We start from the raw sequence: 26,134 nt of genomic DNA, 5'->3' as shown, positions 1-26,134 counted from the left end.
TGTGTGTGTACAGGTGCGTGCAATCAATCATGCATGTGCACATGGAAGGATTTCTTAACCGGCCTAACGGGCACAGGCCCAGGGGTCAGTAGGCCTCTGGGCCTCTGTTTGAAGTGACTGTTCATTTTTCTTGTTGGAAAGTCAACCAATAAAGAGACACAAGACAACCACAAAGACATGCTAAACGATCACAAAGACATAAAAACGACTACAAAGAGGCACAAAACAACCGCAAAGGGATACAAATTGAATAAAAAGCGGTGAGTCTTTTGTAGTCCTTTTTATGCCTCTTTCAGTCTGGGTGTTTTGCTCCTTTGTAGGAAGGGTGGGGAGGCCTTTTACATGTCTGTGCCCAGGGGCCCATTGTCTCTTATTGCGTCCATGCATGTGTGTGTGTGTGTGTGTGTGTGTGTGTGTGTGTGTGTGTGTGTGTGTGTGTGTGTGTGTGTGTCCATGCTTGCTGCGCCTACAAGTGGAATATAGTGAAACCCTCCACACATTTTATGAGCCAGAGTGTAAACACTAAAGGACAGATGTCACTCGCTGGATTCTTCCACTGGAACTCTTTTCCAGAAACACTCCATGACTGTCCTGTGTGACAATCACTTCCCTCCATCCCTCCCTCCCTCCCACCCTCCTTCCCTCTCTCCCTCCCCCAGCGCAGGAACAAAAAGACATCTGAGCTATGTGGATGGGGAAGAGAAATCACAGCACTTTGTACAGCGGCCGCCGCGCTCCGGTTTCACAAAGTCTCTGACAGGCGGAGCGGCGCGCTGTTTTTACGCATAGCCTCCAGTCCTGCGAGGCATTGTAGACATTGTTCAGCAGCTGTGTGGTAGACTCCTGAGAAGACACCGGAGCGCCACGGTCTTCTGACAACTGGATACCTGAGTCCAAAAGTAAGAGAGTTTAAGAAAAACAGCAGCGCTTTGCTTGGAGACACGGACTGTAGCTGCGTAAAGGCGTGACGCATGGACTTTTTAGGACCTTGTTATGCTAAAGAAATATATATATTTGACCAAAAGAGCTGCGTTTTCTTCAGGTTAAACTTCACAATTCAAACCCGCGCTTGAAAGATGAAGGAAAGAAGACTTTCGTCCTAAATTAGATGACCGCGCAGAGTCTCTCGTCGGACGTTTTGATACTCTTATCGACGTTGACTTTACTTTAAAGTGACGCAGGAAATGTTGTGAGGAAAAGTTTCCCGCGGTGTTATTTACCCATTAACTATACAAGCTGTTTGAAGGCAAGACTGAACAGGTTGCTGGAGGTAAGGAGAAGGGGAGTCATGCCTGAAAAACTGGCTTCATTTCACTTAAACGATGGTTGGACGTGAGTCACTAGGGAGACGGCACGAGTAGCAAAAAGAGGACAGACATTTTTTACACTTGTGACTGTTTGACTGTCCTGCTCTCTCGGTAACCGCGCAGCAGTGTTTATGTCCCCGCAAGCAAACTTCTCCCTAATTAGATTTTATATAGGCTTCCCTCTGCATTCCCCAGTCAGTTGTAAAGTTTATTTTCCCTGACCTTCCGTCTACAAAATGTCAATCATAACGAGTCATTTGGTCTCGTATTCTTTCTTTAAATACAAATTTCTTAAAAAAAAACAAAAAACTGGCCATACGTCTGAGACAACTTTACCTATTTCCAATACAGTTGGACGCGTTTCAGGATTTTTCTGAAAACAAGATAAGAGGTGACGGATGAAGAAAATGAGCCACGATTAATTTCACACGGAGGTGTTTTGATTTCATATACCACTTGCTTCGGCAGGTTTTTGTTGAAATTGTATTATAAAAAGTGCAAAACCATCTCATCCAGTGGTGATATTTCGCTCAAACTTTTAAGAGCCATTATACAACTTGAGGTAATATGGATGATATGACTTGAGCTCGCAGTTTAAGAAGACTGTATTCACTATCCACCCTCTTCTTGTTCTTGTCCAGGGTGCTGAGACTCTGCAAGTAGCCGTGACAGGACACCGGCCAGAGAGAAAGGGATTTTGGCCCGCGTAAATAACTAAGAGGAGGAGGCGCCTCTCGCGTTGAAGCAGAACCGCTTTAGATGGATTCTTCATGTTTGCTTCAGCCTCAGTGGAGACAGCCTGCTCTGAACACTTACAAGCCGTGACAATAAGGCGTAAAACATGACACATCGCGCTGTATGGATAGCCCAAAACATGAGCTGCGCCCTGCGTGGAAGAAGCGGCTGCGCTGTCCTCTCCGGTGCGCGCTTGGAGCAGAATGCGCACAGGACAGCTGGTAAGGCTCCATTCACATTCTGTAGAGTTGTCTATATAGGGATTTAAGACAATGCCATTTAGGAGAATAGTGTTGGCTATCTGTGTGCGTAATGTTGCTGTGGAAGCAGACTCTTTTGTTTGCTGTGACAACACTGAAACTGCGGTTTGATGTTTGATTTCTTTTCACATCCGTGGCTTATTCGCTGAGCTCTAAACCTCCCTGCACGCACCTGCCAGCTGTTTTAGGCTCCTCCGACCCTGGGGCTCATTGGGAGCTGGATTCAGTGTTGGACATTTCATTTAGTGTTTATCTAACTGCAGCCAGAGGGGAGGATGGTTTGTTCTCTGTTTCATTAATGTGAAGTTTTATGATTTATGGACTGACGTATTTCACAAGGTGCCAAGAGTTGACTGAATTTTGAAAAAATATCAATCTAAATGACTGTGTGTGTGTGTGTGTGTGTGTGTGTGTGTGTGTGTGTGTGTGTGTGTGTGTGTGTGTGTGTGTGTGTGTGTGTGTGTGTGTGTGTGTGTTATGGATGAGGAGGAAACAGTGGCAGTCAGGAAGTCTTGTAGTGTGACCCTCTGTGGTGGGCTGCAAATCTAAATATGAAAGTGCTGGACACACACACAGACAGACAGACAGACAGACATGCACACAGCTGCATCCATTTCCCTCCTCTCCAGTACCTCGGAGGGGATCAGTCTTATAAGCTTCAGGTGTTTTGACATGCTGAAAGTCAAGCACATTTCTTTTCATTTTCAGATGAAACGTTGTGTTGATTGTTTCAGCTCCGTGACCATGAACACACTCTGAACTCTGGATTTTCTTTTCTTTTTTTTCTTTTTTTTTTTTATCTTTAGCGCACTCACAGCTCCAGAAATTGGTACTTTCCTTTCCAAATTGTGCAATTTGTCAGGATTTGTCCTCTCAAAGATGTAAAAGAAAGTGCATGATGCATCAGTGAACTTCCATACTTACTCTCTGACTCAGTGTCCCACTGACTCACTGAGTCATGTACATACAGTGTCACTCATGCACGCAGACGAGGCTCAGTCAGAGGACGGCAGGCCTCTGATGTTCAGAGTTGAATCTTGCTTCTTATCTAATTTTTTTTCTCGTCTGTTCTTCACATCTCAAAGCTGGCGTACTCGGTGTGTGTATGTAGGCTTGGGCATCACCTGAGACATGTCACACATCCCCCCCCCCCCACTACATGCCTGTAAAATGGGTGAAAGCTTGTCGTGAAACAAGCTTGTTTTTCTTGACTTGTGTCGTTCAAAATCGCCAGTTTGTTTCCAGGCTGAACATGAGTGCGTCGCCTCTGCTTCAGGCATCTCGCACTCCCCCGTCACGCTGCCACAGCTTTCACTTCCTCCAGTCAAAGGTCGCGGGGGTCAGCGGCCCTGCCGAGGGTCAGGTACAGCGGGCCGGGGCGTGTTCTCTTAACCAGCAGCCTCCTGATGATGTGTGGTCTGGTTTGTTTTAACTGGCATGTGGCTTTACGAGAGCTAGCGTGCCGTTTGTTGCTGTTATGGCTTTAACTCTCTCCGGCTCTCTCGCGCTGCTCTGTGTTGCTATACTCACAGACTCACAGAGAGCCAGTCGAACGCTCGTAAAGTAAACGACAAAATAAGTTATCGCTATTGCCACGCACTGAAATGGAAGCATCCTTATGGATATGTTTAGAGCCATTGAGGCTGGAAACGGGCTGTTTGTCTTCCTCGCCCACTGGCCTTCATTACTCACGGAGCTTTCAGTTGCAGAGCCTAATACCTAAATATTACTTTCATGTATTTCATTAAAGACTGAGACAAATGGGGCATAAAGCCCACATATATTTAGAAGATGCAACTCTGCAAGATAGCATATTTTTTATTCAATTTGCTAAGTCAAACATCATTTCTAGCTCATCCTACAACCAAGGGGAATGAATCGGGAACAAAAGCAGAAAGGAACAAATTCAGTTACTTTTGGAGCTCAATAAAATAATGAATAAATGATGAAGAACGATGCTTAGAACCTAGTAGTGTTGTCTCTTTCTGCTGACCTTGTCTCCCTTTAAACAAGTTCTCTATAATGCTGTGATTTCTTGATTTGAGAAGGCATCAGACTGCACATTTTCAAGATGAGACTTTTCCCAGACTTGTGTTGCTGGCCAGGACTTGTGTTTAGTCATTAAAATAGCACTAAGGGTCAGCGTGCCTCAGTATAGCTTTAATATAGCTACAGACGCAGCAACTTCACGCACCAATAGCCTTTCTGTTTTATGGACACTTTATTACCAAAATAAAAGGAAAAACATGTTTAGGTGTTAAAAAAAATCAATAAAACAAATAATCACTCTACCTCCTTTATGTTCACTTTCCACTTCACACTGTTGCTCTTAAATCTTACATGGCAACGGGATGTTTGAACAACTAAAGAAATATTCAGTATTTTTGTACGAAACCTACACTTTCCAAACCCCCCAAAAACATACACATACACAGTAATAAATGATTGTAAATGAGTAAAATACAGTGGTGCTCATATGTTTATGAACCCATGTTAAAGTTGACTAAAAAGAGGAATAAAAAAATTCATCTTTTGGAAATTGACCTTAATGCCTTAATTAAAAAAATGAGGAAAAATCCAACCTTTAAGTACGTCAATTTTCTTTGCGAATGAATAATGTATCGTACATAAATAAATGTTCTTACTTAAAATACAAGGGGCATAAGTGAGTACACACCTATGTTAAATTCCCAGAGAGGCAGGCAGATTTCTATTTTTAAAGGCCAGTTATTTCATGGATCCAGGATACTATGCATCCTGATAAAGTCCCCTTGGCCTTTGGAATTAAAATAGCCCCCCCACATTATCACATACCCTTCACCATACCTACAGATTGGCATGGGGTACTTCCCATAAGATCATCTCTATCATCTCAACTTATGAGCACCACTGCAATTACAATTAATAGGTTAGACTAAATGAATTAATGTTTTGATAATAACTATTGCGTTACTGAAACTGTACAGCCTAATAATGCCAAGTGTTCGTTCACCGGCCAAGACCGAAGGCGCCGTACTTGTTGTAATCGATTCTCCTGTTCGTTCCACTGTACGACACTCTCTATAAAAGGAAGCACGAGCACAAAATGTGCGTGCACGATGTACGCAAACTGTGGCTCAGTAGTAATGTGCTGTCAACTAACGAAACTATAATCTGCAAACACTTCACCATCATTTAAATGTTTGTCAAGTTGCCTTTTTACGTCTCGTTTTTTTTCCCATCTGACTGCTGATGAATTCCTTTCACCACATTCCCTGTAATGCTTGCCTCCTAGATGTGATCATGCGCTGTGTTGTACATTTCCAGGCTCAGTCAGACTCGTAGCACTTTATAGATTGTTACATAATAAACATCTGATTAGGTCTTGTAATATTAACTTTAATTGTCCTGTTAAAAAAAAAAAAAAAAGTACCCACTAGAGAACAATAAAGACGGAAACTTCCAACGTAGAAAGTCGGAAGGGACCTTAATGCAAAAGGTGAAAGGTAATTGCTGAGTAGGCACGAGATCATAACTCTGGGCAATCAGCAAACAGAGTGACAGGCTTCAATTGGACAGGTCAACCGATTCAAGCGCTTTTGCTCCTTCCATGTATCGACAATCAACGCGGTGAAGTATTCTCCAGTTAAACGAGAGTGCGATCCTTTCAGATGAGTGGAAACCTGTCATTAAAATAGATGGACGTGTTTGTTGAACAGGGAGCCTGGTCCTCAGCTGTGTGTGTCTCTCTTCCTCGCTGTGTAACGTTACTCTAGTTGTTTTGTCCCCAGCACTAATGGAGAGAGTGCAGCCAGAGAGATTGATTATGCAACCTGGAGTGCCACAGGGCAGCTTCAATCTGGAAGTGCTTAGAGTACGCAGCCAACCACAGTGATTCCTTCAGGGCAAATTGAAGGAGGCATGATCTGACAAAAAGGAATTTCAATTTGTTAGATGTATTCCTTCAGACAAATGCTTCCCAAGCTACTTATGTTTTCTAGGCCCTTGCTTTTGTAGCGCTGGACAATCTGGTGCAAGTACGCCGAGGGGAAATTATTTCTGTCTCTGATCTTGAATTGTTTTGCTGTTGTTGTTTGAGCACTTTGGCTTCTTCAAGTTCAAATAGCTTAAATTATTTTCAAACAAAGCGGCAGTTAATACTTTTCGGAGCCGCTGATGAAACGCAAAGCGAACTCCTGTCCTTATCGTGAAATCTCCCTCCTTAGAACAACTTTTTTTTCCTCAAAACGCAGAAGAATGTTAACTAGCCCGGCGCAGTGTTTGTGTCTGTGAGAAAGCTTTTTTTTTTTTTTTTGATACAATAAGCTGTATTCTTCTGAAATTAGCAGGTCAGATTCATTAATCATAGCGTCTGAGGGCTGCTTTGAACTATCAGGCCAGGTCATTAAACCCAGTCTGTCTGGGGCACGAGCGGGCGACACGGAAACACTTTGGAGAGCGCTGGTTCACCCACAAGACACACTAATAATGACCTGTGTGTGTGTGTGTGTGTGTGTGTGTGTGTGTGTGTGTGTGTGTGTGTGTGTGTGTGTGTGTGTGTGTGTGTGTGTGTGTGTGTGTGTGTGTGTGTGTGTGTGTGTCACAAATGGACACGTTTCTGAGTGCTACTCTCAGGCTCAGTGTGGGCTTAATTTGGAGAAATAACAACATGGGAAGGGAGCAGGAAAAGGTCGCGAGGGTGGGAGAGGGGATTTCACTGGGTGATTGTGTATGTGTGGTTTTGTATGAAAGGTGAGTGGTTCTGTGTCTGTGTGTGTGCAAAGCCACTCTGTAGTGACAATATCAGTTTTACAAAGTGTGTTTGAGAGAAAATAGGCACGAAAAGAATCCAAGAGTGTTTTTGATCTATTCCTCTTCGCCTCTCTTTCCCGTTTTTTCCCTCTGTCCTATTTGCGGCCTTTTTTAAGCGCCGCCGTCCTCACAAACACCGGAGAGTGAAATCCTACCCTCTGATCACCGCTCCAACACAGCTAAAATGTGTTCCCATTTAAGGTGAGGATCACCCAAGCGCTCTCTGTGTGGCTCCCTTTTAAAACCAACTTAATCAGGCAGGAATTTGGGTTATTAGGGTCAGGGACTGTTGGGAACTGCCTTAGCGAGAAACAAAGTGAGGAAGAGAAGAGATGGTGAGGACACAGATGTGTCGCATCAGGAGGCTGTCTGTATCTCAGTACTCGAGGGGGTGGGGGGGTGGAGGGGAGCTGGGCGGCTGGTGATGCTGTCCCGTCTGATTTACCTGATTGGGTCACAAGACGCTTATAAGTCTGTTGCATTGTGGGTTTCTATGTGGCTAATTAGTCCTAACTGCGCATTAGCCAAACTTTTCCAGTGACCCTGCACGCTTAATCTTGTACAGGCCGGTGTATGTGGAAACTCTATAGCAGGTTCATTACACTTCCTTACTGTTCTGGAAACATGGTTCTCTCCTTGGTTTGCACTTTCGAAAGCTGATGCAGGTTTTTGGGTTGTGCATTTAAGGATAATTGTGGTTTAATAAAACGTTGCCTTATATTTGTGGTTTGGGGGCCATTATTCCTGTTGCTAACAATTCTATTAACCAATTTAGTAGCTAAGAACTGGGAACATTCCTTTAAAGTGCCCATATTATGCTCATTTTCAGGTTCATAATTGTATTTAGGGGTTGTACCAGAATAGGTTTATGTGGTTGAATTTTCAAAAAAACACCATATTTTTGTTGTACTGCACATTGCTGCAGCTCCTCTTTTCACCCTGTGTGTTGAGCTCTCTGTTTTAGCTACAGAGTGAAGCATCTCACTTCTGTTCCATCTTTGTTGGGAGTCGCACATGCGCAGTAAGTACTGCTAGCCAGTCAGTTGCAGAGTATGAGGGTATGCCAAAAGTGACCCACGTTTGTCTCTGAAGTAAAGGCTGGACTACAATAGAGCTGTTTGGAGCAGTTTGTGAACAGTGTTTTCTGTTGGAGATGGTAAGTCCCTTTGGGGTGGACTTTGGGCTTTTTCACTTTGTAAACCTATAACATGCACAAAAAAGATATATAACACAATAAAGGAAGGGGGAAAGTCAAAAAGCATAATATGAGCACTTTAAAGAAGTACAGGAACAGGACAACAAACAGGAGCAGTCAGACAGTGATACAGGTTTAAAAGCTGCATTCATTTTAATTTTTCTTCGGCCACTTGTGGGCAGCAGAACAAACTGCAAACACAACAGTGACACAGTTGTTGCGGCAACGGTGTTAGGAAACTATTGCCTCCACATCCAGCAGATGCGGAGCGACATTGGTAGTTCATTTAGAATCGTGATTGTGTCTCTCTATTTTACTCTCCTTTTAGCCCCTGTTTTTTGTCTCCTCAAACTCTTGAGGGAAATAGCTGACTCTTTGTACGCCAAATACTCCGCTATGTTCTCCAGCTAGTTGCTACATGTGTCTGTCTAAAAACAAGGCTGATGGGAGCGTTGAGAGTAAAGCAGAACAGTGAAGTTTGGGTCCTAAAACCAAGACAATAAGCTTAAAGATGCTGAAATGCTCCATGAAGCTAAGAGAAACCACAAAGAATATTGATTAGAGCAGCTTAAAACCAAATCCTAAAGCGAACTACATGTACCACATTTGAAAGAGGAAATAAAGGCGAACAGTAAAATAACGTACAACACAAACTATACAATAAACATCCGTCATAGTTTACAGACTTACTAAGGTTTTCTGCTCACACAGTTTTCCTGTGCAATCATGGATAATTAGGGACATTTCAGGTGTGCACACTTTTGGTTTTACCTCCAGACATAGTGGTTTAAATAATCTGGTTAAACTGTTGGCCAATTGGATACCTGCAATTCCTCTGGTGAGTATCTTATTACAACCATTAAAAACTAGAAGGGCACGTGGAGAGCGCAAACCTCCGCCAAGGCCAAATGCCGTATCTATCATTGTAAACGAAAGTGAAAATGAATGTGTGTATTCGCCCTGTGATTCGGATCCGCTCCATTATGTATTCGATTCTTCCTTGGCCCATGCCATTCCAATAAGTTTCATGAAAATCGGGCCAGGAGTTTTTTCTGTAATCCAGCTGAATGACAGACAAACCAACAAATCGATGGTGTCACAGAACAGGCTAAACAACATAATCTGAGTATATTGTAAACATTTTCAGGTAACTCGGTGAATGTAAGCCAGTTAGAGTCATGCACTGTTAGAAGAATGATTGTCAGTTTTATGAAATGCTATTGACGGATTGATAACAACAGCCGTGATGATTAGAGGGAAGCCAGAGCTCCTGGCAGGAGTTGACAGAGTATCTACCAACATTTGCCAAATTTACCAGATATGTAGTGAATAGTAAGATAAAGAAGAACAGCATGTACAAACACAAAGGGAAGAGTTTGAGTTGCGTATGTGATACCAGCTAACTGAGAAACATCAGTGGAGTGTCTGAGATATCTGAGCAGATAAATCAAGATACTATCATTGCAGGACTCACAGCTCCATTTAATTGCCAAATACCTGAAAATCCCTGTTATATATCAGTCAATTTCCTCTGCTGTGAGCTGCATTACAGTACAGCTCTCTGGGGTTTGTCTTTAGCAGCTTCCCAGTGAGAATATGTTTCCTTTAGCAGAGCCAGGTGGCTTTGGCGGCTCAGACGATGACAGCAGCTCTTTCTCTGTCTCCGTCTGTCGTAATAATGCCATCAGAGCTGCAGCCTGAGGTTAACGTGCTGGTCACAGACGGCACTTTAATGCCCCGCGGAAACCTGCATTTTATGGAGCTTGTTGTGACCCACTGATCCCGGGGCTTTGATGACCAGCAGTAACTCTCCGCAGCACCTATTGGCAACTTCAACCTGCATGTGTGAGGGAGTTAATCCAGAACTGTTACACTTCAAACACACTATTCTCTACTAAAAGTGCTTTGTTTATCCCACTGAAGAACCATTAGGCACGTTCCTCTGGAGCTCCTCTCTTTGGTGTGAAGAGAAGGCTGCAGGGTCAGTGGAGTAAATCGCTGATCACTCAGGTTCATCATTAGGAAACCAATAAATTTACCTCCTATAGTTACTTTTAATGAAGTCCAGGTTGGACTGTTTAACCCTTCAGGCAATGCTTGAAAGAGGTATTGTTCTCCATAATCGGTGGCTAGTTATCGATGCACAAGCAAGATAATCACTCTAATATTAAAGATGTATCTTAAAGCACATCATTGACATATTATCATGTTATAAAATTGATATGGTAAAATAATATCATAATTAGTTGGAGTCGTGTGTCGGCCCACCTGATGAATGGAAGTTCAATATTTACTCTCCTTTTTGCTCTGTTTTGGTCTTAAATATCTCGGTTTTTAGCTGCTAAATGCTTAAACTTTGTCTGTTTGTTAAAAACAGCTGCCGCTGTACCACAGACTGTACATAAAGATGGACGACCCATCTCCACTCCTTCCCAATGTTCAAAAGTGAAGCCAAAATATCCTGGATATTTTGAAGCCAGAATCTGCGCAGTATTGATCGGGTGGTGGAGCTGAGGTATCAGCTAGGTAAGTCCCGCTCATGCACCCCCCCGACCAATCGCAAGTCAAACACTTGAACAAACATCAGCGTGATCAGAACGACAATCTTTGGGGGAAAATGTATTGGACGTGTACTTTGATTTTTTTAGTTTGGCCCATGTCCTAACCGCTAACATGGAGGTAGCAGGAGTTATGACCTACACTGCAGCCAGCCACCAGGGGCCGATCGAGATGTTTTTGGCTTCACTTACAGAGTCTATGCATCAACCATGGGTGTATTGTGCTTAAGAACTGGATACAGTGTTCATTGGCGGAGCCCTGTTCATTCAATCCATGAGAGTTGCTCAGTGGCGCAAACGGCAAAAAAGTTGAAGTACCACAAATGGCCACTGGGCAAAATCAGCGGAACGGCTGAGCACTGTTCCTGGAGGGCAAGTCTATATCCACGACGTTCCACTTCTGGGGTTGCTCCATTGCTGGCGGAAATTACGTCGGATTTCACTCATTTAGGCCAAATATCCGTTACCTTGGGCTTCCTTTGTGTTGGCCTTTTAAACGCATGTGGATTTCTGAGGACTCTGGATCTCTGCGTACACGTTCCACCAAAACAAGTTCCTTCCCGAGGCTATTTTGCAGAGGCACCTTTGCTCCCTCCGGTGCTTAGCACCGCCCAAGACTAATGTGATTGGTTTAAAGAAATGCCACTCAACCAGAGCATGTTTTTCTCCCATCCTGGAATGCTGTGTGGACTAGCCAGACCCTCCTGTGCAGTGCTGTGGAGGAAGGTCTGGCAATGCGAGACTACTGGAGGGCTGGCTTCAACCCCTGGGCTGTACGTATAGGCACAGTGGTGCTTTGTAGTAAATGCTAACTTTAGCAGGTGTCCTATGTACCATCTTCACCATCCTAGTTTAGCATGTTAGCATGCTAACGTTTGCTAACTAAACACACAGCAGTACAGCTGAGGCTGATGGGAATGCCATTTTGCAGCCGTGCGATTATAAACCAAAAATATTGGACAGATTGAAACATTGACCTGATGGTGGTGGTAGACAAAAAGTCGGGGGATCCTAAAGGTCGGTAGGATTCGTCCTCTGGGGACCACGGACATCTGTACAAAAAACTTTCATATTTGGTGGATCAACCGACAGGTCGTCGTTGATAATTGGAGGAGTCCTACCCAGCTCAGCCGGGCCCCGTCCATATTATCTGTTATTTCCAGACGGTCAGCCTGCTCCTGACAGATTATTCCTCTCGGGCCACCAGAGTTTCCCTCCCTGCGTGTTTCTCTCTCATGCTTTACTGGCCTGAAAGGATCTCCGACACCTACAGGCTCCGATGTTGTCAGTTGGTTAATAAAACCTCCTGGTGGAAGAAACACAGAGAGGGGTAAGGTCACACAGATTCCCTCCTCTCTTCACCCCCCTCCTCCAGGCTGTGTAGTGTCCACACCTCTGATTACCCCGGCCCCCTGTGTGTGTGTGTGTGTGTGTGTGTGTGTGTGTTCTTGTTTAACTATATTCGTGGGGTCCAAAAACCGGGAGTCAAGTATACTTGTGGGGTCCCGACAGCTTTGTGGGGCCAAAATGCTGGACCCCACAACTTTATAGGGCTGTTTGAGGGTTAAGACTTGGTTTTAGGATTAGGGATATAATTAGGGTTAGGGTTAAGGTTAGGGTAAGGGTTAAGGTTAGGCATTTAGTTGTGATAGTTAAGGTTAAGGTAAGGGGGCTAGGGAATGTATTATGTCAATGACGGGTCCCCACAAAGATAGTGTCACAAACCTTTGTGTGTGTGTGTGTGTCGAAACTGTGTGAGAAACTGACAAGGACGGGGTGTATGTATCTTGTGTGAAAAAGAATTACGAGAAAAAGGAGCAACAGACCGGAGAAACACCACATGTGTGCACATATGTGTGTGTTCGGCTGGGGGCCTCCCCCACCTATCTGAACCGAGGCATGGGACCTGCTATCTGTTTCTCATTTCGCCGACACTCTGTGGTTTTCCAGCAGTGACAGGCCTCAGAGTGGAAACTGGCACTAACGAGCAATTACATCCTGCCTGCCTGCCAGGGATTATGGGATTACAGACTGACCGGGCTTCAGTATGCGCTCTCTTTCTGCACTCTCATTTTGCCATTCCCTGGCTTTCCCCTTTGTTCACCTTATCTCTGCTTTAAGACCTTTCCCATTCAGCGGTTCAATTATGTTTTTCTCATTTTTCTTTCCCCTGGACAATAACCCATTCTCTATTTTTAATTCTCCTTCCTCTTATCATGTGATTTTTTTTCTTTTGTTATCTCATTCTTTCTATCGCTCCTCCTCTGGTATTCTCTCCTCTGACTCTGCGGCTGCCTCGCATAGTTAAAGCATGCCGTCGTTAACCGCTGAAGAGTGAAATTGTTTTGGTGGGAAAGGGGACGAGAGCACATTTAATAAGACAAAAAAAAGACATTTAATGTGTATGAAGCTAAAAATGAAGCTTGATGGAAATGAGAAACAGGAGGAAGCAGTGAGACTAAAGAGAAAGTGCAAAGAAAACATGACTCCTTTACATCATATTAACGTCTAAAAAAGGTTGTCCCAGAGGACTTTTCATACACTCTTCCCTCAGAAAAGGATTTAAAAAAAAAAAACATTCAACAAGTCAGATTTTGAGGTATTGCCGTTACGCCCTGAAGCCTCTTGTATGACATATTTCTGAAAGATTTTAAATTTCGATAAGGTTAAAGAGCTGTAGATCGCTACAAGCAAGATTAAAGTTACAGAACAAGTTTTCCACACTGCTCTGGATGCATATATGCAGAGCTTTGGGGCACATGAAAGTACAGCAGGCATCATCACGTTTTGTGTCTTGCAGGTTTCTCTGTGTCTGGTAGCGATCAGTCGGCTCTCCTGGTGTTCTGCCTCTCTCTCCTGCATCTCCTCTTACACTGCAGGTGTCTTTTATTGAGCCAGCGGTGATTTACTGTACTCTTTTTCTTTTTTTCTTTTTTTTTTCTCGCTCCTGCAATCAGGCACCGCCGTAGTGACAGGTTAAAGCTGCAGGTCAGATCATTTCACGTATACGCGCACGCACGCGCAGCACAGAACAGAGCGTGTCTCTAATAGGAGGTCATTATCGGAGAAGTTTGGCTTTTTAGAGGGAGGCGAAACACCGGAGAGCTCGGAGCTTTCTTTCTTTTTTTACAAGGTGAGACGTTTTTGGAAGCTCTGTGGGCAAAGCTCAGGTCTGAGGATGTAATAGTATACAGTAGGCACCAAGATCACTAATCACAAACACGTTTTGGTATGTCGCCCTGCTTCTTTTCTCAGCAAAGATGTGTGTCCGTTGAGAAAAAAAGCAGGATTAATAAACGTCTGAATTACATCTTTGAAAGTAATATACATGGAATTGTTGCATTATTTATACCGCCTTGTAATGGCAAAGAGCAGTCACAGTGAAGTTGAGAAAAAGGTTTTGAAAGTTTGAATGCTCTTAGCCAAATGTGTAACGGATATTTAAGTTGAAGGACCTTAATTTGCTGCCTTTAGGTCTGATTATCAATCATTGTGACAGACTTTACATAACTCTTTGTTTGGACAATAAAGGGCACAAGGACATTTTTTTCATGTTTTTTCTTTAGCTTTGTTGTCCATTTGAACTTATGAGCTAATTTAAGAAATTAATTTGAAGTAAAATACATTTTAATAATAATGGGAACATAATTGGAGCCAGAGGCTGTAGAGACAGCAAATACTGCTACTCTGCTAAGCTAGGCTAGTTAGCTTCCAGCAGAACTAGTTTATTTAGTGTTACGTCTTTCATCCGTTAGGATTAGATTATAAAAGGTGGTGTAAAAACTGAATGAAGCATCAAAGCATATTGAGCTACATACTTTGCGGGTAAATAAGCTTTAGCTAAGGCTAACTCACCAGCTAGCCTTAGCTAGCCGCAGTGCAGTCACTGCAGTTTGGTTTTTAGTTTTCTGTTTTCTATTTCTTGCTAATTTGACATATATTCCGCCCCAAATAATCACATTTTCAATTTCTACGACATTTACTGTAAACCCTGTATGGTAAAAAAGATGTAAAAGAATTTAGATTCTGTTAAGTCATTTCAGCGGCGATTCTAGGATCAGAGCTTTAGGGGTGCCTGGCACCCTTTTAATGTACTTTTTTAAACATTATTCTACTGTGCATTTTAACACCACTGTGGACCGTCATGGTAGAGGAAACACTGACTTATGTAACTATAAAGACTTAACTTACTTTAATGTGGCGCCACAGGGCCATTACTACAAAGGTGAGGCGGTATTACAAATAAAATGGAATTATGCAAATATTGAATAAATGGAAGAAAAAAAGTCACAGCATCACATTAAAATATAACATTGTGGAGTCCACTACAATGAATGAAGGCAACACATAGACTACCATGGCATTATAACCATGTGGTCTTAACGTTACCTGTCCGCTGTCTCTCTCTCTGTTCCAACGCCGTCATGCTCTCTCTCCTTCCCTCCCTCTCTATCCTCCTCTCTCCCTGTCTGTGCGGTTAACCAAAAGACAAATATAACAAACAAACAATGAGTCTTTATTATCTAATAAGAGGTATATATTGATCCATTTATGACATTACTCTAATTGAATATTGGGTTACTATGGGCAATGAAGTCACATCATTTTGCCCTTACTCTCTCTTTTGAAACTGGCTGTTTTTTGTGGAGAAACAAAATCGGATATCCATCAATGGAAAAGCAGATATTTCCAATATGCAGAATCAAAAACTTACAAAATTACAGATGTGTGCGGTTTTGACTAATGGCTGACAAGCACTATTTTCTGAAAATGGCTCAGAATTTTTTTCTGAATGATCCAGGCGTCTAGATTATGGGTTCAGTTTCCTGATGCTGTGATTTTCCTAGAGCAGAACTCCTTAGCTCACAATAGATTATTTTACACAGTGTTGTAAAGTTCAAATATTAAAATGTCTGCTGTCGACACTTTGGAAATGGTTACCATGAGGCCATATAATCACACATGAATGTAATTGGGCTCAGTATTTTGTCGCATCCAATTTCTACAATGCCAAGACTTATAGATAGGTTACCACAATATGCAGAAAGAGGGAAGGAATAAAAGTGATAATAATATTAGCATATTTTCACTATTTCGATAATTATTATTTTCACTTCATGCAGAACTCTGAACCTACCTAACGTAGGCTATGGCTAGCTGACATATGTCAGACCTATACAGCTCATTCAGATATCTTGATGTGAGAGTTTAATGGACCCGTTTGAAACTAATCATGCCCATTTAGGTTTTATTAAAGTGCTCATATTATGCTTTTTGGCTTTTTCCCTTTCCTTTATTGTGTTATATATCTTTTTTGTGCACGTTATAGGTTTACACGTTATAATGTTCGCCTAGCTGCTAGCATGGCACGCCCTCATTCTCTGCTTCTGACTGGCTAGTAGTCCTTACCTAGCTACTGCGCATGTGCGACTCCCAACAAAGATGGAACAGAAGTGAGCTGCCTCACTCTGTAGCTAAAACAGAGAGCTCAACACACAGGGTGAAAAGAGGAGCTGCACCAATGTGCAGTACGACAAAAATATGGTGTTTTTTGAAAATTAAACCATGTAAACCTATTCTGATATAACCTCTAAATACAATTATGAACCTGAAAATGAGCATAATATGAGCACTTTAAACAGCGTCGCTGACTTTGAAGGCATGTTACGACCACTTCCCAACATGCTGGCTTAATGTGGTTGACTTCTACCTTTTCGGATGGATGTGCAGTTTTAGCTGATACAAACACAGACTTTTTTTTTAACAATAATATTTAGGGGTGCCAGGATTAACCTAAAAATCGTCCCTGACTCAATTTACCAAATATGTTTTTACTGCATAAGGTTGATATCAGATGATGGATGGAAGGTGAAGGTCCAAATGCTGGCAAGGATGAATAAAAACTCTCTTAATATCCCTGCTTTATTGCATAATGCTGCTGCCCAGTGTTCATGATATTCAGTGAACTATCCCCAACCCTGTTCTTTTACCTCGTAAATGTCCCCCAAACCAAGTCCAAGTCCGTCCTCTTCAAGCACTTAAACAGTATTATGTACTATGTAAAATCAATTTAGAGAAGCGGAATAAGCTCTGGTTAAACTAGCTGGCTCTAGCTTTATGGGTTGGATTTGCTTCAGGTGGGCTTTCCCACTTAACTAACCGGAATAACAACTGGAGCGCAGAGGACCAACAATGCAAATAGAAGGTGACAAGAACTCCGCTCTGCCCGCTTGCAGACATCCACCCCGATGGACAAACCAAAGGCTTTAATCAGCCGAACGAGGAAGAAACACATGCTCGGTTTTCTAAACACATGCTGTTGGATCTGACACTGTGCACACGCTATCAGTAGGCTTGTGTCAGTCTGGAGCTCTTCAGGACCAGTGTCCCGCTCCCCCTCTCTCTCCACCCCTCGACTCCCCCGCCTGCCTCATCCCCGAAAAAGGCTGCAGGCGTCAGGCTGGAAACAGCTCCAGAGTGCCTGGAGTGAAATGAACCAGCAGACAGGCCCACGTTGACTCCCAGATTGCTGATCTAAAAGGCGCTAAACACTCCCAGCTGTGGCGTTAGGGACGCCGAATGGCACCTCTCCTGAGACCCTGGCCAGGATCTGTATTCCTCCGTCCTGCCTCGCACTGCTGAAAGGTTTTAAATAAGCTCAGAGACGGAGGGAGATGGAGGGCTGAGGAGGCAGCACAGTTTGGTTTTAGGTTGCAGCGGTGGCGTGCACTCTGTCTGTGTGGCTGATTTATGCTCACTTTGTCTGCCCTCAGCGTCTGTAACTTTGCTTTCCCTTCCACTAGATGGCTTCAGCTGGAACAAGCAGGATTGCATAAATGCATCAACAGGTCTTATCCTGACCTGTGATCTGTAACCTTTTGTCAGTCTTCCATGTCATTGCACAGACAGAACGGCTTGGATTGTTTTGGACTGTTATATAAACATGGCACACACACATATCGGCGAGATCTACAAATACATGCTTGAATACGTTACGACGGGCGCACAGCGTTGCTGTAGTTCATCGCCGAGGTTATACAAAGCATCGTAGAGATGACAGATGTGGTTTCAAAGATGCTGGAGATATCTGTGGGCCAGAGCTTGGTTCAAGAAATTGTTCATATCAGATTTAAACAGGTCTGACATTAGTGCTGAGCTGATGAGTTAATTAGCAAGCAAGCACACCAACTTTATTTGTACAGCATTTTATCAAAACAGAAGTACTTTACAGGTGAAAGAAAGGTGAGACTGAGTAAAAGAGGCAGACCGAACAACAAAATAGGGTTATGGGAAATTTTAAATGAGGCCAAAGGAGAGTGGGATTTACAATGCTTTTTAAAGACGTGCACTAATTTGGCTTCTTTGAGACTCTGCGGGAGGCTTGGAACCGCGAGAAGTCCTGCCAGTGGTCAGAAGGCCCCCCTACAACTCTTTAAAGGAACTGAATCAATCAATCAATCAGTTCCAATTAAATGCATCAACATGTTTTGAACTAATGGTTGGATTCTACTGGGCTCTGGGGAAATTGCGATGGCCATTTCTCACTGTTTTCTGACGTTTTATAGACAAGCTGGGGGTCCCGAACCCCACAAGGGGTCACAAGATAAACAAAGACCTATATCTGCTACACACATGTTTTTCAAACTTGTCTTTAAGGTTTGCTTTTTCCTTGTAAATTGTAAAATAATAATAATAATTAAAAAAAAAGTGGGAAAGGAGAAAAACACTCGGTTGGTTGAACTGGTCACAACCAGTAAACTTACTGTATGCAACTGGTGATGAGGAGATGTAAACATCCCTTCATTTTAAGGGTCAACAGCCAAAAAGGTTGGGAACTAGGGCTGGCTATCGCCAATTATTTCCTGAATCACTTCTATTCCGAATCACAAGGTCCTGAGTTGATTACGTTTCAGATTCGATTCCATGTCAATTAGGTTAGGGAATTTTCAGTTACAACACCAGTTTTGCTTGGATGTAAAATACATTCTCGGAGAACTTCTGCTGTAAATTGTACAAGCTAGAAGCAACCCTCAAATATTTTTTACAATGCACCAGGTCAATATTTACCAAACATTTGTGTAAAGCACTTCTACTTCTACTGTACATCCATGGCAATTAGGCATATGTTAAAAGATCGATATCTGGATTTTATTTAATCAATATCAGATCACTCAAACAAAGATCGGTTTTAATTGAAAAATCGATTATTTTAACACAGCCCTATGGGGAACCACTGGACCTAATGATTTACCAAAAAACAATGAAGAGATGGCAGTGTCTATTGGTTGGTCCACCACTTTGGTGCAGACTCTCAACAACCATTGGGTGGATTGCCATGTAATTGTTACAGATGCTTATTGTGTCCTAATAACTTTGGTGATCCATTGACCTTTCCTGTAACAATACTTTTCTGTAGAACTGATGCAAGATAGATGAGAAACGAATGAGTAAAGTTACTTCGGTTACACTTTACTTGAAGTTTATGACATAACGCTTCTTTTAGTGTCGGTTTTTAGGGTTATGGTTATGGTTATGGTTGGGCTTAAGGTTCATGTGTCATGACAGTGTCATGACAGTGTCATGTGTTATGACAGTGTCATGTGTTCATGACAGTGTCATGTGTTCATGACAGTGTCATGTGTTCATGACAGTGTCATGTCACTCTTATGGAGATACCTTCAAGTAAAGTGTTACCGTTATGTCTTCCGTTTTCAAAGTACATGATGCTCTGACCTCCGCTGAGCTTTTACTTTTTTTGGGGGGCCAACAAAAGAACCTGATGACCTCATGTTACGGGATGTGTGGCGGCCAGCACAGTCCTCCACACTGCACGTACCATATATAAACATCTGCATCCGTGACACTTCTTATCACCTGTCCTGCATCTCTGTGGTTTTTTTGTCTGGGACCTCCGCGAAGTGCTCTGGCTATGCCTGGTTCCCCCTGCTTGTACCTCTGCCACAGGAATAACCCTGAAGAATGCCTTTGACAAGTGTATCGCAGATGCTGCCTTTTGTTGGCGGGACTGGGGTTGTTTGCATGGATATAAGAACCGACAAGCCGACACTGGCCATGCTAGCTGGCAGCAAACACTGGTCTTTTACTGAAGCAGCAACAAACATGCCGCTCTCGTGCATTGAGGACGTGATTTATGTGACATGTCGGCTTGCTCAGGGGCCCACAGGACTGTTGCTGTTTTGTTTTGTATTTACAGTATCTGGACAATTGTGAATGTATAGACATCGTATTGCCCGCATGTTGTGTCTTTAGTTTATGTTAACCTTTCCAAAGGGAGTTCTGGGAGGAGGAAAGTTGACAGTCAAGCCTTGTTCTTGTTCTTACATTCCTCTCTTTCTCTCTCTCTCTCTCTCTCTCTCTCTCTCTCTCTCTCTCTCTCTCTCTCTCTTTCTTTCTCTCTCTCTCTCTCTCTCTCTCTCCAGGTGGGACCAGATGGAAGGTTCGGAGAAAGGATAGACAGGGGATTACCTCTGTAATGTCAGCAAAGGCCAAGGTTTGTCACAAACACTACGTTGTTGTTGCCAAAAGAGCACCCTGAAAATGTCCATTCCTCCTTCTGCTTTTTCTTCCTCTTATCATCTGTCACTTCTTCTACTCTCCATCTCTTCCTGCATCTTCGTCTTTTTCTCGCTCTTTGTATTTGCTGTTCTTGCCTTATAATGAAATGACCATATCTGCAAGAAGCCTAGCCTTATCATCTTTCATTTCCACTGTACAGGCCACTTTAAACCAGAGGCTGAGTTATGTCTATGTATACATTCTTAATGAAAGGCTCAGAACTGATTTTTTTCCGTAAAACCATGTCAGGGCAGAAGCTTTCATTGCTACATTCTAAGCCAGTGGACGAAGTTTGATCCAGAGCGGAAAGAAGAATGCAGAGTTATTATGACCTAATGAGTTTATTAGACTTTGATGAAATAGGCTTAACACAAAGTGCTGTAGCTCATTTCAAGAGCTTTTGAAGAGCTGTGTGTTTTATGTGCTCTTATAAGTATCATCTCATTTTCTTTATCTGTTTTCATATCTGTAAAGCACTCTGTCAACTTAGTTTTGTTATTAAGTGCATGGTCGCCATGGAAGCAAAAGAACAAACATAAAGTTCCTCTGGTGGTGAACCTTTTTCTTTGTAAGAAAAACAAGAGAGCTCAAATCCAACAGCAGAACTGTACGCACAGCTCTGTCATTTCTAACTTTCTAGAAATATCTGAGAACAATGTGTCATCAAATATCTACTTAATGGAATAGTTTTGACATTTTGGCAAATACGCTTATTCGCTTTCTCGCTGAGCTGAGAGAGATATCACTGTCATGTCAGTGGGCAGGTGCTTAGCTTAGCATAAAGACTGAAAACAGAGGGAATTAGCTAGCCTGGCCCTGTCCACAGGTCAATAAAAATACAACTGCCAGCAGCCCAGCACCTCTAAAGCTCACTAGTTATATGTTGTTTGATAAATATGACGATTTAAGCAGCCGAACTGTACGCCACTCTGTAATTCTTACCTTTTTTAAGAATTATAGTTTAGTACAATGCATTATTACAAATCCAGTTAAAGCAGCACACATCAATATCTCTGTATTAACAATGGATCAAATGAGTGTGTGTAACATGAAAGGGCTGTACTTAGCCTCGGCATTATGTAGCTTTTTAGCATCTTTCAGCTAATAGTTTTTTATATTTAAAATTTTTTTTATTTTTTTTATTAGTTTTTTTATGGCCTAAAAATGTACTGTTTTGGTTCAAAACCCACTGTACGCTACCTGCTTAGCACCAAACAACAGACAGAGACAGTTAGCGGCTAGCTGGTGAGCAATGTGGAGCATTTATCAGCTAAAGAGTCAGATATTTCCCACAGCAGCTGGTGGAGACCAAAACAGAACTAAAAGGAAAAAGTGAATATTGAACCTAAATTTCAGGCGAACAGAAACGTGTTTAATGCTAATGTAGCTCTGCGTCTGCTGGAAGGGTAAACAGTCAGTTGTTTGCCAACAGTTCCACCATGTCAACTTTATAAGGTGATACATGATACAGCAATGTTGTGTTTACAGCTTGTTGCCCTGCCAACAAGTGGCCAAATTTCAATTAATGCAGGCAAAAGAATTATTAATTTGATAAAATACGAAAAAGTAGTACTTTGAAAGTAGTTACTTTCAATGGCCTGGTGGCAACCCTTGGCTTTATTTATTCATTATGCTAACTTTTAGCATGCAAGAAAGTCAGTTAAACAGATCCTTCCGATTTCCCTTTATCAGCTAACATGGGACTTCTGTCTGCTGTAGGTGCTGCTGTGGGTGCTCCTCTCTCTGCTGCCTCTCGTGGAAGGAGCCCATACGAAAGCTGGTGCTGCTGGTGTGGGCTCAGACTCGGGCCATGCCGCCGGCCTGCTGGCAGGCCAGGAGGAGCGAGAGCTTCCTGTGACGCTGCCAGAGGTGTTGGAGGACGAGGAGCAGGAAGACGACAGTGACCCTTACTCTACTTGGCACGCTCTATATGGTACTAAAGCTCTCATGAAAGTATAATTTACAGCACATCTGCTTCACCAGACAGTATTAGAGTGGAAAGAGGGCATGAGCTGTTGGATCTGCTTTGTATCTGAGCCAGCAAAATATATTTACATAAGATTTAAAGCGTGAGAAGTCATTTTAAGTTAAAAGGTAGAAGTAAAATTGTAGATTTTGCAGGATAGTTTGCACGCTATTACTCATAATTTCCTGAATAATTATGAATTTTCATTTTATCTCTACCACTCCTCTTTCCTCTCCATTTTAGACCCCTTTGTAACAGATGAGGTGGATGACCATCCCAGTAGTCGCTGGGTGGGGCGCTCGCCACGCTCCTCTGACCCCTCAGAACCTCAACCCAGCGGATCACCAAAGAAAAAGAAGAAGAGGAAGAAGAAAGAAAAGGAGGAAGGGGAAGAGACGGGAAAAGCCGATAGAAAGGGTAAAGGTAAGAGCAGGCAGCCCAAGCAGAGCAGCAGGGACTGCCGTGTGGAGAAGAGAGAGATGAGGGTTCGGGACCTGGGCCTGGGCTTTGACTCGGATGAGATTGTCCTCTTCAAGTTTTGCGTGGGCTCCTGCCAGTCTTCAAGAACAAACTACGACCTGGCACTGAAGGCGCTGCTGGACAACGGCTCGCTGCCCCGGCGCACCGCCCGCAAGGTTAGCAACCACCCCTGCTGCCGGCCCGACCGGTACGAGCCGGTTTCCTTCATGGACGCCCAGACCACGTGGAGGACCATCCAGTCGTTATCAGCTGCCAGCTGCATGTGTATGGGCTGAAGACACCAACCAGGGAGAAGGTGGCGAGGACGGTTGTCACCCATCCTGAACAGATAGGAGTAAAGGGGCTCAGGGTGAGGAAGGCGTGGGTACAGGGAAGAGCCAGAGGGGGGGCGCTGTAACACACAGAGCAAGGAAGTGACAGAGGCCACTTGTTGGTTTCCTGTGGTGTATTTCCTGTCGAGGAGGAAGAGTGCAGCTGGATGATTCAGGTGAAAAGGTCAAAATCAGAGACTGAGGGGAAATGCGGATGCTAGATTGGACCCGCCGGACGCGTCGACGTCACCACATGAGCATACTGCACAGCCGTCAACACTTGGGCTTCCCGTCCATCATTGCAGTCGGACACTGACTGTAACGGAGTATAGCGGCACTTTCTACCGGTTTAAATCACCAATAAAGGCTTCTAAACCAAAAACTACACAGCTGTTCCAGAAGCAATGTGAGCCCAAATTGAGGAGAAATTAACGACATCTGCACCAAGATTACAGGTTTCCCTGACGTTAGCCTGTTGCTGTAGCCTGGAAATCCAGACCCAAATCCGAAAGATTAAGGCATTGAGTAATGAAAATGGCCCAACTCGAGGGGCGGCACCAAGCATGCATTTGAAATCTTATTGCACGCAATTGGATAACACTACGACCAATCACAACAATACACAGGGTGACGTAGCCCCATACACTTAGCGACCAGCGGAGCTAACTGGTAGATTAAACTTTTGCCGTATCCGGTGGGCAAAACAGCAAAAACGTCCTTCTTGCAAAGGAACGATTCGGCGCCGTCTTCTGTTCCTCTTTTAGATAAAAAGCCATGTCTAACTCATTCGTTGCAGCGGCCAAAGCCGTTTCAAACAACTGGTGTTCATCTGTAGCCATCTTGCAATGTTTACTAATGACTTTGGCGTTGCAGCGCTGTCGTCATCTGTTTAGCTCGCCTCTGGCCCGCCTATATCAGATACACCGATGTGATTGGTGCAGCTCGGCTACAAGGGTGTAATTAATGAGCATCATTACTGAATGCCAGAGTGACTCGCTGAGCAAATTCAAATTGTTCTCTTGCGAGAGCTCTGGATTTCAAGGGTGCTGTTGCTGCATGTAGCAGTGAAGTGACTGTTACGGAGTATAGCAGCAAAATCACAAATAAAGGTTTCTAAACTAAAAACTACCACTCGAACAACGCATTCTAATGAACAGGCTTGTACAATACAGTACGAAAATGTAGGCACACAAATTTGTATGATTTCCTACGAAATTAGGGACCACCGGCTACAGAGCTCCGTGGTATTATCGGCAGTTGGTAGTTGAGTTTAGCCGCCAATACGTAACTGGTAGCTGGGTACAGGCACCGCCAGATGACCGTCCTCTCAGGTTGAGCGTCATGTGGCGACGACAGTTAAGTTTAGGCAACCAAACGACTAGTTAAGTTTAGGAAAAAGATCGTGGCTTGTATTAAAACACTCCCGAGGAACAAAAACACGTTTCCTTGGTGAAATTCTTTTGTTTTGTTTTGTCTTGTCTTGTCTTTGGCAGTCACCATGGTGTGTTCAGCAATAAATACATACGAATTACAGTGCATTGCTTTTCTTAGCTAAATGTACTAACGGTTCATGAGAACAGCCTGACTCGAACATGTTCCAACTGGAATGTGATCCAAAATTGGGGAGTAATTATTAACAACATCGGCAAACAAGAGCGTTGAAGCCTAAATGTTTCCTGTGTCGACGTCAACACTTGTAGTGGGTCCGATCTAGCATCCACCGAGGGGAAAGTCACCAGTGAATCACAGTCTGGATTTCTTGTTGCGGCTTCAAAACATGAATTTGTTTTCAACTGCATAACTGGTATCTACTGCAGGATACTCCAGACCAGTTATTATACACATAAAAGAGACTCCATATGTGAACATGTTTTGATTTTATATGGGCGAGCCCTGAAGACTGAAGCTCAAGAGACAGAAAGAAAAGACACAGTGAAAGGACTGATGCTGTGTTTATATACGGACTAAAGACTGATATGATGTTCACCATCACTCACAGTGAAGCCAGCTCCTCACAAAAGCTATGTCACTTCTTTTTTTTTCCACATAAAAACAGGGACATTACATTGTGTCATTTCTATGTTCAGGTGAACTCAGCCAAATGGATGCCATGCATCTTCATGTATTACTGTATAAAAGTAACGTATATTTATTTCTGATAAATTATTTATTTATTATAGCTTCATATGAGAGCTGTTTTTTATTAACTCTATGTTGTAGATAAATATCTATTTATTGCCGAGATTCAGATTTCACGTTGACGGTTACTTCGGCTCGCATACAGTACAAACATTTGTTTTGTTTTATTTTTTACTATACCTACATTTTGTGCTCATTTTTACATTAATCATTAACCTGGTCTGGACAGCTGATTCTGGGAAGAATTTGATTGGATGCAAAAGACATTTCTCAAACTAATTGAGCGATTTTATAAAACAGAAACACATTGCAAAAACTCAGATTCGCTTTTTTAAAATAAATACTAACAACCAGAAACAAATTGACCTACATTGAAATGATGTGGTATACTCAAACAATTAAAAAAAAAAATTCTGAAGTTCTCTTCACATACTTGAGTCTGACAGCTAATGATATCAACTCGTCCACAGTCAGTCTCAATGTCCAGAATGTATGCAGCAAACAAGTGAAGCCTTTATACTACAGGTCCTCAACATTTCTCTCTTCAATTCAAGTCAGTTTATTTAAGAAGGGCACAGTACAAATAATTCAAACGCATGATTATCCATGGGTTAAAAATGACAGAATTAGCCAAAAGGCTATTTTTCATCTGTAGTCCCCTGGCCTCCATCTTAAAGTGGTGATTTCCATTCAGTTACACACTCCCAGTAGTATGTCACATTATTATTATTATTATTATTATTATTATTATTATTATTATAAAGTTTTCTTTATTTTTGTATGACATTATCCTTTAAGGGAATAAAGTTTTTTTAA

The 26,134-nt window shown here is 42.8% G+C and overlaps 1 protein-coding gene across 2 annotated transcripts; it reads left to right on the top strand.

Moving 5' to 3' along the window:
* The first annotated feature begins 716 nt into the window (after positions 1 to 716).
* Positions 717 to 26,134, top strand: LOC120567625 (artemin). 2 transcript variants are annotated; one of them, XM_039814537.1, is made up of 5 exons: positions 717 to 899; positions 1,949 to 2,263; positions 20,287 to 20,357; positions 22,142 to 22,355; positions 22,632 to 26,134. In XM_039814537.1, the coding sequence occupies exons 2-5, from the start codon at positions 2,149 to 2,151 to the stop codon at positions 23,141 to 23,143; spliced, it is 912 nt and encodes a 303-aa protein (XP_039670471.1). In that variant the 5' UTR covers positions 717 to 899; positions 1,949 to 2,148; the 3' UTR covers positions 23,144 to 26,134. The 2 variants fall into 2 exon arrangements, with proteins under 2 accessions (XP_039670471.1, XP_039670473.1); XM_039814539.1 differs by lacking the exon at positions 1,949 to 2,263.

This window comes from Perca fluviatilis, chromosome 11 (genome assembly GCF_010015445.1).
Source record: "Perca fluviatilis chromosome 11, GENO_Pfluv_1.0, whole genome shotgun sequence".
Lineage (NCBI taxonomy): Eukaryota > Metazoa > Chordata > Actinopteri > Perciformes > Percidae > Perca > Perca fluviatilis.
The sequence above is the reverse complement of the archived record's forward strand: the minus strand, read 5'-3'. Positions and strand labels throughout refer to the sequence as shown.